This window comes from Microcaecilia unicolor, chromosome 7, assembly GCF_901765095.1.
Source record: "Microcaecilia unicolor chromosome 7, aMicUni1.1, whole genome shotgun sequence".
Classification (NCBI taxonomy): domain Eukaryota; kingdom Metazoa; phylum Chordata; class Amphibia; order Gymnophiona; family Siphonopidae; genus Microcaecilia; species Microcaecilia unicolor.
This window is the reverse complement of record NC_044037.1, coordinates 268,721,105-268,737,773: the sequence shown is the minus strand read 5'-3', so window position 1 is coordinate 268,737,773 and position 16,669 is coordinate 268,721,105. Positions and strand designations below refer to the sequence as shown.

Below are 16,669 nucleotides of genomic sequence, written 5' to 3'. Positions count from 1 at the left end.
AAGCAAGAAGGGCTGTGTACTCGGAGGGAGATGTTTATCAATGATGTTTATCAATGATGTTTACCAATGATTGTTTATGTGAAGGTTTACGGTAAATAAATTGTTGCGGACCTGGCTGCGGCCTAAATAAATCCACATTCGTTAAAGAAATTGGCTTCTGGTGTGGTGTTTGGATAGAAGGGGGTGACTGAGTGAATGCCGAATGCCCGTGTTGTAAATCTCTTGGGAAAGCCAGACCCTTCTGTGACAGCATAACGCAATATATTTAACTGTGAATGTTGTAGTGCAGTGTTAGAGCTGTAGCATCAGCTAGCAAAATAATGTTTTATCATGCATGCAGCTATGTTTGTGTGTATCGAGTCAGCAGCTAAAGCTATGGACCTACGCAATTCAAGAATGGTAGTGCCTGCCATGGCAGTCTCCTAGGTAGGCCATCCTCAAAGCACGATGAAGCTCAGTAAGGGTTGCTGATTGTGTCTGTGAGTCCAGTGTATTTAATGAGCTGCTCTTTGGTCACAGACCATAGCCCAGAAGAAAACTCCCATAGGGTGACCACACTGAGGGCAAGATGCATCAACCAAACGTAAAAGAACCTAAAACGTAAAAGAACTTACCGAATTTGAAAAAACGAAGAATGCACTAAAAAAACACCTCAGAAATGTTTGGTGCGGTATTCAAAAGTCGGATGCATGAAAGTTTCGCTAATCTGGTGCAATCCCCCGTAGCACAGTAGGAAACGCATGCGCACAGATTCATTCGGAAAGCACATGGTATCGGCGTGGCTAATGTGCGCATGTGACCTCATAGGCGTGCGTCCAATGATGTACTGCTATGCTCAGTAGCTCCACCCCACCCTCTAGAAAACACCTTTTTTGTACACGCACATAACGAGCGTCCCTATTGGCAGTATAAAGAAAAATGACGAACACTGCTGGCCAGTACACAAATGGTCATTAGTGAAATGTTTTAACACGCACATACAAATGTCACTATACTGCCAATACTTACGGATCTGGGGTATGAGCAACACTTATTAAAGAGCCGTTGCACTATTTTCCACCCACTGTCCATCCTCAGGATGTCGCGTTTTTTCCCTGGACGGGGGAAAAGGCGTTTTTCATTTATGGTGAACAGATGCGCCAGCCACAGCACATCCATATCCGAGAAGTTTGGTTTTCTTCCCCATGCAGCCATTTGTTCGACGTGTGTCATTAGTAGTAGTAGTAGTTGTAGTAGTGTGCACACTGACGTACCAACACATATATAGCACGTCAAAACATTGCACGCACTACATAAACGTGTTATGACGTGCTTTATGACAGCCGGGCAGCCCCAACGAGAGGAACAGACCTCTCGTTAGCTTTCCCGTTGTTTTCCAGCATTAGGGCAAGCGGTAAACTTTGATGCATCTCATTTCAATAGAGTTTCTCCACAATTTGCTCATCTGAATTCCGTTTTCGTTTGCTGCTACCGTCGTCGGAAATTGGGCTTTAATGCATGCCAGGGTAGGAAAACTTCGTTAAAGGCTCGTTAAAGCCTCGTTTAGTTTAGTCAGTGGCGTAGGAAGGGGGGGGCGGTGGGGCGGTCCGCCCCGGGTGCACGCGCTGGGGGGGGTGTCGGCTCGCTGGTTCCCTGCTCTTTCTGCCCCAGAACAGGTTACTTCCTGTTCCGGGGCAGAGAAAGCAGGGAAGCAGCAGAGCCGACGCAGCTCCCAGTGACGTGCACTGGGGGCGGATCGGCCCTCCCGCCTGCCCCCCGCTGAAAGGTAGGGTGCATTTTGGGGGGGGGCTCCGGAGAGGGGGGCGCCGTGCCCTGCACCCGGGGGGTGCGCATCGGTGACCCGCCCCGGGTATCAGGCACCCTCACTACGGCACTGAGTTTAGTGCACCTTGCCCTGAATGAACTAAATCCTTGAAGAGTTATGATAAAGCAAAGTAGTAGTAGTATTTTTTAATAAATATCTTAACTAACTTTGGGGCCTTTTTGCTAAAGGGTGTTAAGCCCTTAACATAGACACATACATTACCGCAGACACACGTTAAAGGGTTTTGCAGTATTTTGCCTGTTTGTGTGCACTAGCCTATGTGTTACCGATCTTTCAAAAATATTTGAGGGGTGTGTCATAGGCAGAGAGTGGGCATTCTTGTGTTATGATTAGTGTGCTGCACTAACTGGATAATGCTGAGTTAACGTGGGAGTACTTAGCACCACGTAAATAGGAGGGGTTAAGTGCTCCCATGTTAACTTTTGCAGGTACTGCACGATGATGGGAACATTAGCACATAACCTGCAAATTAAAAAGACTTTTAAAAAGTGACACATTAAATCTGGGTTTAGCGTGTGGGAAAGTCCCGTTTTAAAATGTGTTAAGCCCACATTTTACTGCATTTTAGAAAAAGGTCCCCTTTGTTTTTTTCCAAAGCTGTTAACTCCCAGTGGGTTCTGAAAAATCTTTATTATAAAAAAAAATAATAATAAAAAGAAAAATAAAAATAAAGAGAACTAGGGCCCTGTTTACTAAGCCGCTCTAAGGGCACGCTAACGTTTTTAGCACACTAAATGCTAAAGACACCCATGGGAACTTATGGGCAACTCTAGCATTTAATGCAAGCTGAAAACGCAAGCGCACCTTAATAAACAGGGCCCCTAGTGAAAAAACAGCTTTTTTAAAAATTTGGTGGTTTGCTTTAAAAATTCATTCTAAGAACTTTCTCTAGAATGGTTGGGAACAGGCTTGTTTCAGATAAAGGATTTTTATGGTCAATGGAACAAATTTCAACTAATGAGAGCTTTTCTAGATAAGAGAACATATGAGGTCACCTAATTTTTGGACTATAAAAGTTTTTAGATAATAGAATATGGCCAAAGCCTTTGAATGTTTTTTTTCAGATGAGTGTTTTTGGGAAAAGGAACTTCAGATGTACAGTGCTCTATTACATTTTTTGTTTTCTTTGACACAGGAGTAACAGTTCAAGCACTTTCTACCGTTCCTGTAATGTTTAGTTACTGGGTAAGTTAAAAGCATGCCTAGTTTATAGTTATTCATGTTAGGTTTAAATAGTTACATAAGCTTTATTTACATATTGTCCCTTGTAGGTAAGCTCTGTACGTTCTATAAGAATTTTAATATTAGCCATTGCTACCACTATGTAGGTAAAATAGAGGGGCATAATCGAACGGCGCCGGCCAAATCGATGGCCAGCCATCTTCGGGGCCAGCGCCGTAAGCGGGCGGAGCCAAGCGTATTTTCAAAATACACTTGGCGCGGCCAAATCGCTCACCAGGTTTAGAGAAGGATCGCCGGGATTATATGAGATGGCCGGCTTTGTCTTTCAGCCATAATGGAAACCGGGCCCAGCCATCTCAAACCCGGCTAAATGCAAGGCATTTGGGCATGGGAGGAGCCAGCATTTGTAGTGCACTTGCCCCCCTCACATGCCAGGATACCAACCGGGCACCCTAGGGGGCACTTAAACAAATTAAAAACAAAAACAAAAATAGCTTCCAGGTGCATAGCACCCTTACCTTGTGTGCTGTGCCCCCCAAATCCCCTCCCCAAAACCCACTCGCCACAACTCTACACCATTACCATAGCCCAAAGGGGTGAAGCGAGGCACCTACATGTGGGTACAGTGGGTTTTGGGGGTTTTGGAGGGCTCTACATTAACCACCATAAGTGAAACAGGTAGGCGGGGTGGGCCTGGCTCCACCTGCCTGAAGTGCACTGCACCCACTAAAAACTGCTCCAGGGACCTACATACTGCTGTCAAGGAGCTGGGTATGACATTTCAGGCTGGCATACAGGCTGGCAAAAAAAGGTTTAGGTTTTTTGTGGGGGGGTGGGGGGGGTGGGAGGGGGTTGGTGACCACTGGGGAGTAAGGGGAGGTGATCCCTGCTTCCCTCCAGTGGTCATCTGGTCAGTTGGGGCACTTTTTCCAAACTTGGTCCTAAAAATAAATGGGCCAAGTCCGGCCGGCGAAATGCTCGTTTGAGCCGGCCTCTTTTTTCCATTATAAGGCGAAGCCGGCCATCTCGTACCCACGCACCCGCCCCGCGCCTCATCCCACCTTCACTACCCTACCAACACGCCACCTTGAAGGTTGGCCGACACCGTGATGAAACAGCAGTTGAAGCCGGCCAAAATCGGCTTTCGATATTACCGATTTGGCCGGGATCAGGAGATCACCGGCGATCTCCCGATTTGTGTCAGAAGATCGCCGGCGATCCCTTTCGAAAATGAGCCTGATAAACTGCAACCCTTAAGAGCACTAGCACAAGCACAAATGATGCACAAGGCAGCTTACAGCATTTAATATTTCTGTTTCAGAAATAGAAGGTATAAGGGAAGGGTTCCTATAAAACTAGCTCTCTGGACCATGAGTGAGCCAGATACTAGTGCATCTATTTTATTAGTTCTAATATAGTTTGTGGTGTGCACCCGATGTGCACTGCTAGCCACATTATAGTATATTCATAGTAATGAGCTGCTTTACATACATTTGCATGTTTTGCATTTCATTGTTATGTAACAATTTAAGTCATTGCAGGATACATAATGTGATTTGCAGTGATAGGGCCAAAAATTCACAGTACAATAACCCCAGCTTTTTGCTAGGGGAATGCTTATGGACCAGCACAACAGGGTCCCCCCCCCCCCAGCTTACCGCCCACCCTTCACCCAGCTCCAGACACCCTCAAGCTGAAGTGCAACCCCCCCGAAAGGACCAATCTCCCCAAACTCCCCCTATCCTCCACTATGCCCTAGACCACCTATAGGGGTTACCTTCTTAGCCATTGGTGGGCCAAGGGGCCTTTGGGCAGGAGCAATGCTCAGACAGTTCTGCCCAGTCTAGCACTGTCTGCAAAATAGCACCCCTAGCAGTAGTTTCACATGACTACCACTAGGGTGTCATGTTTCCTTATACTTGATCAGTACATAAATATTAGCACCCACTTTATAGAATTACCACATAAAGGTACTTCAATCTTCTTGGTTTAAATACAACTGTGGTGTTCAATCAAACAAGACTTCAATGCACAGAGGGGCCAATGCACAAAACTAATGCCAGCACTAAGGTGTGGTTAGCACCTGATTTGCGCTCACATTGGAGCATGGGGGTTTATACACTAAACATTGACACAGATTGTATTGAAATGCATTTAAATGGATGCAGAGAAGGTTGGTTAGTCTTTCCCAATACTTAGAAGGCAGCACTGCAATGCCCAAAGCAAATGATGGTCTATAATGAAGAAACCTTACTGCCAGCTCAGAGGCAGGTTAGAGGAGTTTGGAGAGAGAATTTCTTGTCAATTTCTCTCTTTAAACTGCTGGTTCTGGAAGCAAAAGGACACTTGTGCAGCTTCTAAGCACTAATACTGAGAAAAAAACATGTGTGCAGGTCCAAGCAAAACCGAATGTGAAAGCACACATCGGCTTCTGTTTTTCTGTGCTTAAATATGAGCCTTTCAAAATTTTAGTACAAACAATTTTTGAAGAGTTCATATTTAAAAGCGCAGAAGAATAAGGGTGATGTGTGCTTGCACTTCAAGTTTTTTCTGGACATGCACGTAAGAGCCACGCTTACCATGAAACATTTGTGTGCATGCAGTTGACACATTCCTCAAATTGTTTTCGGTTTAACAGCACAAATTATCTGGGCATAAAATTTAAATGTAATTTGCTTTGAGCATTGGTTAGCAGTTGTCCTACACTGTTGTTGCGCTATAGGGGTTTGCATTGTGGTCTTTAGCACCTGGGCTTTGAGCATCAGCCTCACAGAGTCTTGCCAACATAAAATAAGGGCTTCTTTTACTAAGCAGCAGTAAGCCCAATGTGGGTTTACCACTCGCTATACAGGAAGTACTGCCAGGCTACTGAAGCAGCCCAGCAGTACTTCCCACCCCTATTGCGCCGTCATTTCTGGTACTACAAAAATGTATTTATTTTTGTAGCACCGGAGTGTACCTGGTGGTAATCGGGCAGTGCCACGTGCTGTGTGGTTACTGGCAGGTTAACGCGGTAGCATATGGCGGTAAGGGCCCCCCCCAAAATGGCCATGCGGCAAGTGCTTTACTTACCACACGGCCAATTCCTGTAGGAAAGCAAGACTTCCCTTTTACCAGCTGAGGTAAAAGGGGGCCTCGGCGTTCGTGTAAAACACACGCCAACGCCAGCACCGGCCCCCTTTTGCTGCAGTTTGGTAAAAGGGGCCTTAAATGTTCCCTTCTTGCTTTTATTGGATTAACAATTTGTCTGTTCCAACTTCTTGTACATACCCTTGAGAAAGCTCTTCTCTATATTTGTACCATCTTTTGGTCTACCTTAATAACACAGTTGAACGATAGAGTTATTTGTGAGGACTTGCCCTGCCAAGAGATCACCGGTAAATGTTGATCATTTTAGAATAAGATAATTCCTCAGCTTAGCCACTGTGATGGGCCAGTACTCTCCTTCCTCATATACAGTAATAAGGGTAGGTGAGATTTATGTTAATATATTTCATTTCTTATACTATTCTGTTTTTTATTTTTAAAAATGTGTGTCCCTTTTGCTAAGCCCTTAGTTTTGAGATTATATATGCAAATTTATCAATGTCATAGAAAAGTGAGAGGCAACAATAATATATTCCATCTAAATGTATTTTTAGGCAAAACCTCAGGATACTCTGGACCTGTGCCATATTTTAAACAATGACCTGGCATCTACAGTACAGCGGAACAGTAAAAGGTTTATAGGTCTGGGTACATTGCCTATGCAGGCCCCTGACCTGGCTGTTCAAGAATTGTATCGTTGCGTGAAAGAGCTAGGTTTTCCTGGGGTACAGATAGGATCGCATATTAATGATTGGGACTTGAATTCTCCAGAAATCTATCCTTTCTATAAAGTAAGTAACCATTTTGCTCTTTTATTGAACTACTACAGTATATCTTATTCGATCTCAAAAAGAAACGTTTTGAGCCTTTTTCCATAAAGCTTGTTTTAATAGGTTTTTGCATTAACCCCCCCTCAATTTGGCCCTAATGTACTAACACGTGAAAATATTATGGAATGCAAACGAGGTCCTGGTTCAACTGCATCCCATAGCTGAATTTCACAAGTAATTTTTCACATTTCCACAACTGAGAACTTTGCTTGTTCATAGCTGTGGCAACTGAAAAATGTTAAAAAAAAAAAAAAGACATTTTGCACCACGGTGGTACAGTTTAAAAAGCACTGATAGTCTATGAACCACTCTCCTAGGTGCCCCCAATCCCTGGCGAGCCAGGAGATCCTGATATCCCCCTCCTCACTTCTAAAACAGGGTATAAGTAGATAAGTAATACCCCACCACCAACATCCTATCCCTTTAAATAAAAAAATATCTAAGGGATGGCCCTGCCCCACCCCCCTTCTCACAAAACTCCAACTCACTCAAGGGATCTGGAAGGCAGCAGAAGGGAGAATAATCCCCACTAGCTAGGCTACTGCATTCAAAATGGCACTACCTGAATTGTACATAACAAAAGAGAGGGAACGAAGTACAAACTAAAGTCCAAACAAAAAGAAAACAGCACCACGGGCCTTTAAAAATGGAACACTGTTCTTTAATGAATGAGCCTTGTCAAAAAGACCCAACACGGGCCGTGTTTCGGTGACTGGCACCTGCGTCAGGGGTCACAGTGATGACGTGGAAAACTTGGGGAATAACTCGAATATATTCCTCTACAATATATTATTCCTTACCCCACGTCTCATATAGTAAAAGCTACAAAGCACCAAGGCACTTTCACTTTCTGTATCCAAATGGATGAAAAAAAAGGCTAGGCTACTGCATTCAAAATGGCACTACCTGAATTGTAGCAATAGTATCACAGTACTACTCCTAATGATCAGACTTGCTTACTCATATTTAGCAGGAGTACCACGAAACTACTACTGTGGATCAATTGGTGGCATTTTAGAAGTAATAGCACTGTGACAGGAATAAGTGATAATTGTTGCTGCCTCTATTGCCCTGTTCAGTATCCGGTATGCCTTTAAATCTGAGGTTACTTGGCCTTGAGCGATTTTCCAAGTCCTCCAGGTCCAGTTCCATTTTAGCCTTATCCTCTTTCAGGGATTGAAGTTCTGACTTTAACTCTTGTACCTCGCTCCCCACGTGCTCCAGCTCACCCTCTGCCCGCTCCATTCTGTGTCCGATTTCACGCATATCTTTCTGTAAGTCAGTGACTGCATCCTTAATCGTCTTGCGAACAGCTGACATCTCCGCTTTCAGGGCCTTAAGCCAGCGAGCGACTTCCTTCTTGGTGATCTCCGTGTCGCTTTCACGTTGCTCTATGAGGCCCTCCGTCTCCGACTCGGAGTCCGCGGCAGCCATTTTGGCGCGTGTCATGTGCGATATACAGCTGGAGTTCGCTGCTCCGTCGCGTTTCTCCGCCGTATATTTAAACTTGTCTAGTTTTTTTTCGGGTTGCCATAAGCTTGCGCTGGCCGCTATTTTACTTATCTGGAGGCCGGATTTTCAGGGTTTTTTCACCGTTTTCACCGTCGCTCTAGCGGAGCTCCGGAATCAGGCGTCCATCTCCGACGCTGACGTCACTTTCTCCCCTCTCTATTGCCCTGTTGATGCCTTGGGTAAGATGGGGTCCTGCGAGGTATGAGGATGGTCCTCAGATTTTTTTTTTAAATATAAGAACCTGGGTTTCAGTGGGGAGGGGAGTTCCTTTGGCCAGTTATGTTCTCATTCAAGGCTGAGGAGGTTGTGGTCCACTTTTACCACACTTTTACTGGCACTTTGTTCTTAGTAATGAGCAGATATATATTGTGACGTTTACCTGTCAGGACATAAATTTGTATTCCCTAAATGAAATCAGAAATACAGGTGTATGTTGTAGCCCTGCTCTAGCCCAGCATAGAACCCACCCCAGTCCCACATACACGAGGTAGTGATTTACACATGTTGAAAATCGGTTTACTAAAATTGTATTTTATATATGTTTGCTATATACATATGAAAGTGCCATTTCCTACATGGGCATATCACAAATAGGCTTCTAAAATGTGGGCCAAAGACTCTTTTATGCACCTGTTTCCAAAATAACATCATTTTTTTAGCTGGTTACATACATTTGCTTTGCAGAGCTCATTAATGAGAAATGTATGCAAAAGGAAGGGAGTATGTTAGGTCAATAAAAAGTTAACAACTATAATTTTTTGTTGATCTTTATTTCAATAGTTATGGAATAAGGAAAAGTCCTTTTTGAATGTCCCAATAAACCAACACAGAAAACTCACTCAAGTAGCATGCTAAAAGCTGAAGATAATTTACTTATTTTTATAACTTTTATAAAACTGATTTTACTATGAAAAGTTTTATGAAGGATTTCACACGTTCATTGTTTTTAGTCACTTTCTAGCTTAATTTGCTTTGCAAAATAATTGAATAGCTTTAAAATGTTGAGCATGTACATTTTCTAAATGTTCTAGAGCAACACTGTCATTTATATAAACAGTAACATTTTGAAGCCATTTTGGAATTGGTTGTCAGGTGCAGATAACACTAGTATTTCTTTTTCCTAAAAGGCTGCTGAAGAATTAAACTGTTCCATCTTTGTGCACCCCTGGGACATGCAAACAGACAAAAGGATGTCCAAATACTGGCTTCCCTGGCTAGTAGGTCAGTATGCTACAGTTTCACAACTGGGATTTTATTCTAAATGTTAAACTATAGGCAGTAAAACATTGTACCAACATGATAAATCCAAAGCAAACTGTAAGGATTATAGACCCAGTCTCTCTGAAACATCACTTATTCCAGAGTTCACCAAGCACATTATTTTTGTGCAAAATATAATGTACCTCAGCAGAATATTCTGAAATGGGCTGTGTCGGCATTACCGCACCGGCAGCCAGTAGCGTGGCTTTGAAAACAGGGAGGTATAACTGTTTACCTCTCATAGCTAAAATGTATACATTTGGACATGATTATCACAGTATGAATACCTACAAGTTCATTTCATTGTTATGGAGACTATTATGACAAAATTCTGTCCTCTAACACAGGCCTTTTCAACCCAGTCCTTGGGGCACACCAAGTCCCATTGGGTTTTCTGGATATCCATAATGAATATGAATTCTATCGCTTCTAAATATAGGATCAGTATCTATCAACAATGATTAATCTCAACAATGATTTCTCCTAAATAATTATTCACAACAATACTTTAATTAGCTTTAATAGAAAATCTTACAAAAGACGTACATTTAAAATAAACCCAGCAGATCCCTGAGATGAGTACAAATTTACCCTATGTAGCGCATTACCCCTGTAAATCAACCTTAACCTCTCCGAATCTCCAACTAGTACATATATAAGTACATAAGTAATGCCACACTGGGAAAAGACCACGGGTCCATCGAACCCAGCATCCTGTCCACGACAGCGGCCAATCCAGGCCAAGGGCACCTGGCAAGCTTCCCAAACGTACAAACATTCTATACAATCAAGCCATTGTGACATCACTAATGAGGTTGGCTCTTATTGGTGGAATGAGCCACTATGACATCACAATAGGTTAAATCACTGCTCTATGTAATAAAAGTGAGCCAAGTAGAGGACATAAGTACATAAGTAATGCCACACTGGGAAAAGACCACGGGTCCATCGAACCCAGCATCCTGTCCACGACAGCGGCCAATCCAGGCCAAGGGCACCTGGCGAGCTTCCCATATGTACAAACATTCTATACATGTTATTCCCGGAATTGTGGATTTTTCCAAAGTCCATTTAGTAGCGGTTATGTCTTATTTCTCAGTTGATTGTCCAGTTAAACTTCAATCCTTTAGGAGCATCAGCACCTCAGTCTAACAGTATCATTTTAAATTCTGTGTTGAAATGGCCTTAATCGCTGCTTCTTCACAACATGTTGTTGTTGTTATTCTGCTGCCTGGGAAGCTGTGTGGGCTGGATAGCACTAGGAATTTGGTTTTGTCTCTGTTCGGTTTGAGTTTGAAAGCTGTTGCCCATTCTTCCATGACGTCCAAAATATCAAACAACAGTACACATCAGGCTAGCTCCTATATATGGCACCTGAAAAATAAACACGGAAATAAGCATATTCTATAAAATGTAGGCGTGGTTTATAGAATACACCTTATCAATACTGCAGCACCTAAATCTATGCACGTTCATGCACATCAATAAAAAACTGGTGTAAATCCATGCACGTAGATTTAGGCAAACTGACCCGTATTCTGTAATTACACGTGTACATTTTGGAACACCCACAAAACACCCATAAACATGCCCCTTTTCAGCTACGCATAAATTAGAATTGTTGCCAATTAGCACTCGTTATTGCATGTTATCCGCTGTTAAAAACGCTGATTATCTTGTTCCGCCAATTAAGTTATGCACTTATCTCTGCGTGAATTTAGGTGCCATATATAGAATCCGGGAGATTATGGCATAGTACGCTACTTAATTCAAAAATAGGACTTTACCACTGTTATTCGAAACAAATCAAATTTTACCAACCAAAGTGGCTAAATCATTCAACAGTTGCTATTTATCTTATATAAAAGGAGGGAAAAAAGCCTCTGCACTCCCGCTTCAGAACATACTTGTGTCTGTTATATCGGGATGGAATCTTCATAGGCTAAAAAAACCTCCTCATGACTTTTAATCAACAAACAATCACCTGATGAACACTTATCTTTAGTGTCGCCAATACAGTTGCAGTTTGATTTCACTCTGATACGCCCGACGGGGTCCCGTTTCGCCGTCGCAGGCTTTTTCAAGGGAACAACTTCATACTGCGATGTGAATCTGCTTGCTGAGCTATACGGTGCTGTACGGGTTTTTTAGCCTATGAAGATTCCATCCCGATATAACAGACACAAGTATGTTCTGAAGCGGGAATACAGAGGCTTTTTTTCCTCCTTTTATATAAGATAAATAGCAACTGTTGAATGATTTAGCCACTTTGGTTGGTAAAAAATAGTATGCTACTTACACAACACAATACAATACTTATATTCTGCTGTAAAGCAAGAGGCTCTGCACAGCTTAGCAATAAGAGTGTTCGACATATCTTTCAAAATATATAATCCTACTAATAATTAACATAAAAACTTATAATTAAAAATTGCATATTACACATCTTACAATTACACATTAAAATATCTTAATAGACAGCATAGTGTATAAGCGGTATAAACAGATAAGAAAGAATAACAGAAGTTGAATAAAAGCTCCATCAGGGCAGAGTGAATAGTTATTATAAACCCTACGAAGCACAAAAAAAATAACCCTCATTTCTCTGGGATAAGCTCTGCCACAATAGCAGCAGAAGTCGGAACCACCAAAATGAAGTAGTGGCAGAAAGTTGGGAGAACACAGTGCAGATTTGTGGATTGGAAGCCCAGAGAAAATGGAGGAGGAGCATGCAAGCAAGAGGTTGTCAGCAGCTGGAGTTGTGAGATAAGAAGCAAAGAGAACTTTTGAGAAGGTTGAGGACTTTGAAAATAGGTTATAAAGGTGATAAACTGTACAGAAAGTGGTACAAAATATCTGCGCTGCAGTGCTCTTGTAAGCACAAGGAGAGACAGAGTCACCTGCTGCAGCAACCTTCAGAGAAATAAGGTGCAACCTAGACAATAAACCCTGTGACATAGTTGCATGTCTTCATGATTACATATAAGAACTCACATTGTAACAGGTGTGCAAAGGGGGCGTCCTGCAGTGGAAGGACTGTAAAGCTGAGTTATTCCAAGATCTGGCTCCAAATACATTGTGCAGGCAATGGGAAATGCTGGGGGGATGCAATTTCTGTGGCTGGAAGGCCTGCAGCATTGGCTTTGGAAGCAAATGGCGTTACAAAGAGGATTACAACCCCAGATGAAGAATAGGAGGCCCTTCAAGAGTTAAATGTGGCTAATTTGCAAGAAGCAGCCCAAGAAAAACCAAGGGCACAGCATGAGTTGGTGGGCCAAAATTCTGCTACTAGATCGTAATGGGGCATGGCAAATAAAAGAGTATTGGATACCGGAGAAATTCTCTTATATGGTACAGTGACCCTGCCCAGTGCATCCCATGATGCATCGCACAGGACAGGGCACTACCATTTTGAAAATGGCAGAGCTGGAAGCAGAAGTGAGTGGACATCGCTCCTGCCTCTTTTGAGATATGGACTTAGGGAAGAGTTGGGGGTGCTGCTAGACATCAGGAATTTTTTTTAAATTGAGTATGGGGGTCTAGTCAGGAGGGAGGGGGTCCATTAGACCATCAGGACATTTGTGTTGATGTTGGCGATGAGGCGCCCACTATAACCACCAGGGAGGTATTTTATTTTTTACTGTTGGGGGATTGCACCAGGTCAGGGAAAGGGGAGGGAGAAAGGCTGCTAAACAGGGGCTAGTTCATTGGGCCAGCAGTGGGATTTTTTTACTTCAATGTCAACCTTCCTGACAGTACCTGCATTGTGTTTTTGGGGTCATTTTGCAGTAGAGTGCATGTTCTACCACAAAGCTTTCTGCATGGGCCCCCCAGGGATAGGTCCTCTTAAAGGGAGGGGTTTTAAATTACCTGTAGATTGCCTTTTGCCAACCCTAAAATCTCAGTGCTCTAGGTGACTACCTAGTTCACAATATGGAATCATCAGCCCGGCCAAAAAAAAAAGGGAAGCACATGCATCCCAGTTGCCATTCTCTTTAGTGATGAAGTATCAGTACCCAAGGATTATAACTGTAAGAAGTCCCCAGTGAACCTTTTTGTGGCTGAGCGCATTTTTTCAAATGACATCTAGTATAATACATTGTTTTCTGTTTCTTTTTTTGTCAAAAGGCATGCCTGCTGAAACAACCACTGCCATATGCTCCATGATTATGGGTGGGATTTTTGAAAAATTTCCTAAACTTAAAGTATGCTTTGCACATGGAGGTAAGAAGTAGGTGTTCTCATTTAGAAAAGTTATTTATATGCTTCTATTTGAAACTTAAAAAGAGTTGCGCTGCCAATATTTCTCTTTTATTGTTTTCTGATATGAAATGTTAATTATTTTCTAGTAAAAGACTATTCTGTGAAATAAACACAAATTTGACAGTACACTAAGGGCCCTGTTTACTAAGCTGCGCTAGAGGCGTGCTGGTGCAGATAAGAGAGATTTACCCAGTGAACGGGAACTCCATTCACTGGGTAAATCTCTTATCTGCACCCTTCTCCTCCACCGCTAACTCCAGACTCCGTTCCTTTTATCTTGCTGCACCATATGCCTGGAATAGACTTCCTGAGCCGATAAGTCAAGCTCCATCTCTGGCCGCCTTCAAATCTAAGCTAAAAGCCCACCTTTTTGATGCTGCTTTTAACTCCTAACCTTTATTCACTTGTTCAGAACCCTTATTTCATCATCCTCACTTTAATATTCCCTAATCTCTTGTTTGTCCTGTTTGTCTGTCCTAATTAGATTGTAAGCTCTGTCAAGCAGGGACTGTCAATTCAGGTGTACAGCGCTGCGTGTCTAGTAGCGCTATAGAAATGATGAGTAGTAGTAGTAGAGGCGTGTTAGTGCTTTTAGCACGCGCTAACCATTAGCGCGCGCTGTGTAGGCACCCACAATATTCCTATGGGTGCCTACACAGTTAGCACGCGATAACTTTGTGCACACGCTAAAAACGCTAGCGTACCTTAGTAAATAGGGCCCTAAGCCCCAAATCTAGAAATGGCGCTTTAAATCATATGTGCAAATTTGGGCACACCAAATTTGAATGTGCAATTGAATATTGAGACAATTAAAGATGATAACTGGGCCCTAACATTATTGATGCTAATTGGCATTAATTAAAATCTACGCACGTAAATTTATGTATGTGGATCCGTGCATAACTTTTAGATCATAAAAGGGGTGTGGCCACGGGAGAGCCATGGAAGGATCACGGGCGTTCCTATAATTTAGGTACATTGTTATAGAATAAGGGGGATCCGTGCCTAATTAAGGTGCAGGAATCTATACCAAGGTTTCAATTGGTGTAAATGGTTTTGCCTGTATTTGTGGTTCCTAGTGCTAAGCACTATTCTATAAATGGTGCCTAAATTTGAGGGGCTTTTATAAACTATAGATGAGAAGAGGAAATCTATCTTTTACTGGGTTTTTGTTTTTTTTAGTCTGTGGTTAATGGAGAGGGTGGAACAGGAAGAGCATGAATATTGACTTTTATGTTTTAAATACACACACACACATAGATATATATATATATATATATATATATATATATATATATATATATATATATATATATATATATATATATATATATATATATACTAGTAAAAAAGGCCCGTTTCTGACACAAATGAAACGGGCGCTAGCAAGGTTTTCCTCGGAGTGTGTATGTTTGGGAGAGTGTATGTGAGAGTGACTGTTTGAGAGTCAGAGTGAAAGTGTGAGTCCAATCCATGCTCCTCTGTCACCTGGCCCCTCCATTCATCCCTATCCAGCAATTCCGCTCTCTCCCTGAGGCCTGCCCTGCAATCCACATGCATCCATGGCCATCTGTCCCCTCCATTCATCCCTATCCAGCAATTCCCCTCTCCCTGAGTCCTGTGCTTCCAATCCATGCCCATCCATGCTCCTTTGTCACCTGGCCCCTCCATTCATCCCTATCCAGCAATACCCCTCTCTCCCTGAGGCCTGCCCTGCAATCCATATCCATCCATGGCCATCTGTCCCCTCCATTCATCCCTATCCAGCAATTCCCCTCTCTCCCTGAGTCCTGCCCTCCCAATCCATGCCCATCCATGCTCCTCTGTCCCCTGCCCCCTCCATTCATCCCTTTCCAGCAATTGCCCTCTCTCCCTGAGACCTGCCCTCCCAATCCATGGCCATCCATGCTCCTCTGTCCCCTACCGCCTCCATTCATCCTTTTCCAGCAAGTCCCCTCTCTCCCTTCCATGACCCCCCCTCGCATCCATGCTCCTCTCTCTCCCATGTCCCAGCCTGGGCCGCCCTCTTTCCCCCCCCTTCGCATCCATGCTGTCGTTTCTCCCCTGCCCTCCCGCTCCCATTGTTGTACTTTACTGGCCACCCTCTTCTCTCCCCCCAACATGCGTGGTTTTTTTTTTTTCTTGTTTTTAAATTTACCTCCATGGCAGTTCCGGCAGCGAAGTGTCAGGGAAGGAGGCGGTGCTCCCGACGTCTAGGTTTCCCTTCGCTGTGTTCCGCCTTCTTTTGACGTCATCCTTGACGTCAGAAGAAGGCGGAACACAGCGAAGGGAAGGCTAGATGTCGAGAGCGCCGCCTCCTTCCCTGACGCTTCGCTGCCGAGCGATGCGATTGGTTGTCATTGCTCCGCCCTCGACGTCATCATGTTTGACGCGTGGGCGGGGCAGACACAATGCGATCTCACCCCTTTCACTTTGCTAAGAGAGGCTTCATTAGAACGATGGAGGTGCGTTTTATATAGAGAGATATATATATACTAGTAAAAAAGGCCCGTTTCTGAAACAAATGAAATGGGCGCTAGCAAGTTTTTCCTGGGAGTGTGTATGTTTGAGAGAGTGTGTGAGAGAGTGACTGTGTGAGAGAGTGAGCCAGAGTGAATGTGCGGGTGTGTGACATAGAGTGAGACTGTGTGTGAGCCTCCCCTCCCCCTCCACCTCCCCTGTTGCTTAGGCCGCTCACCCCCTTCCATCC

General features: G+C 43.4%; 1 protein-coding gene across 2 annotated transcripts in view; it reads left to right on the top strand.

Annotated features, from left to right (window-relative positions):
• Positions 1-16,669, top strand: part of ACMSD (aminocarboxymuconate semialdehyde decarboxylase) — an 81,311-nt gene that overhangs the window by 33,456 nt on the left and 31,186 nt on the right. For both annotated transcript variants that reach the window (XM_030210381.1, XM_030210382.1), the window contains 4 exons: positions 2,961-3,010; positions 6,649-6,885; positions 9,564-9,657; positions 13,825-13,920. In XM_030210381.1, the coding sequence (XP_030066241.1) occupies positions 2,961-3,010; positions 6,649-6,885; positions 9,564-9,657; positions 13,825-13,920 (477 nt within the window). The remainder of the gene's footprint in view (positions 1-2,960; positions 3,011-6,648; positions 6,886-9,563; positions 9,658-13,824; positions 13,921-16,669) is intronic.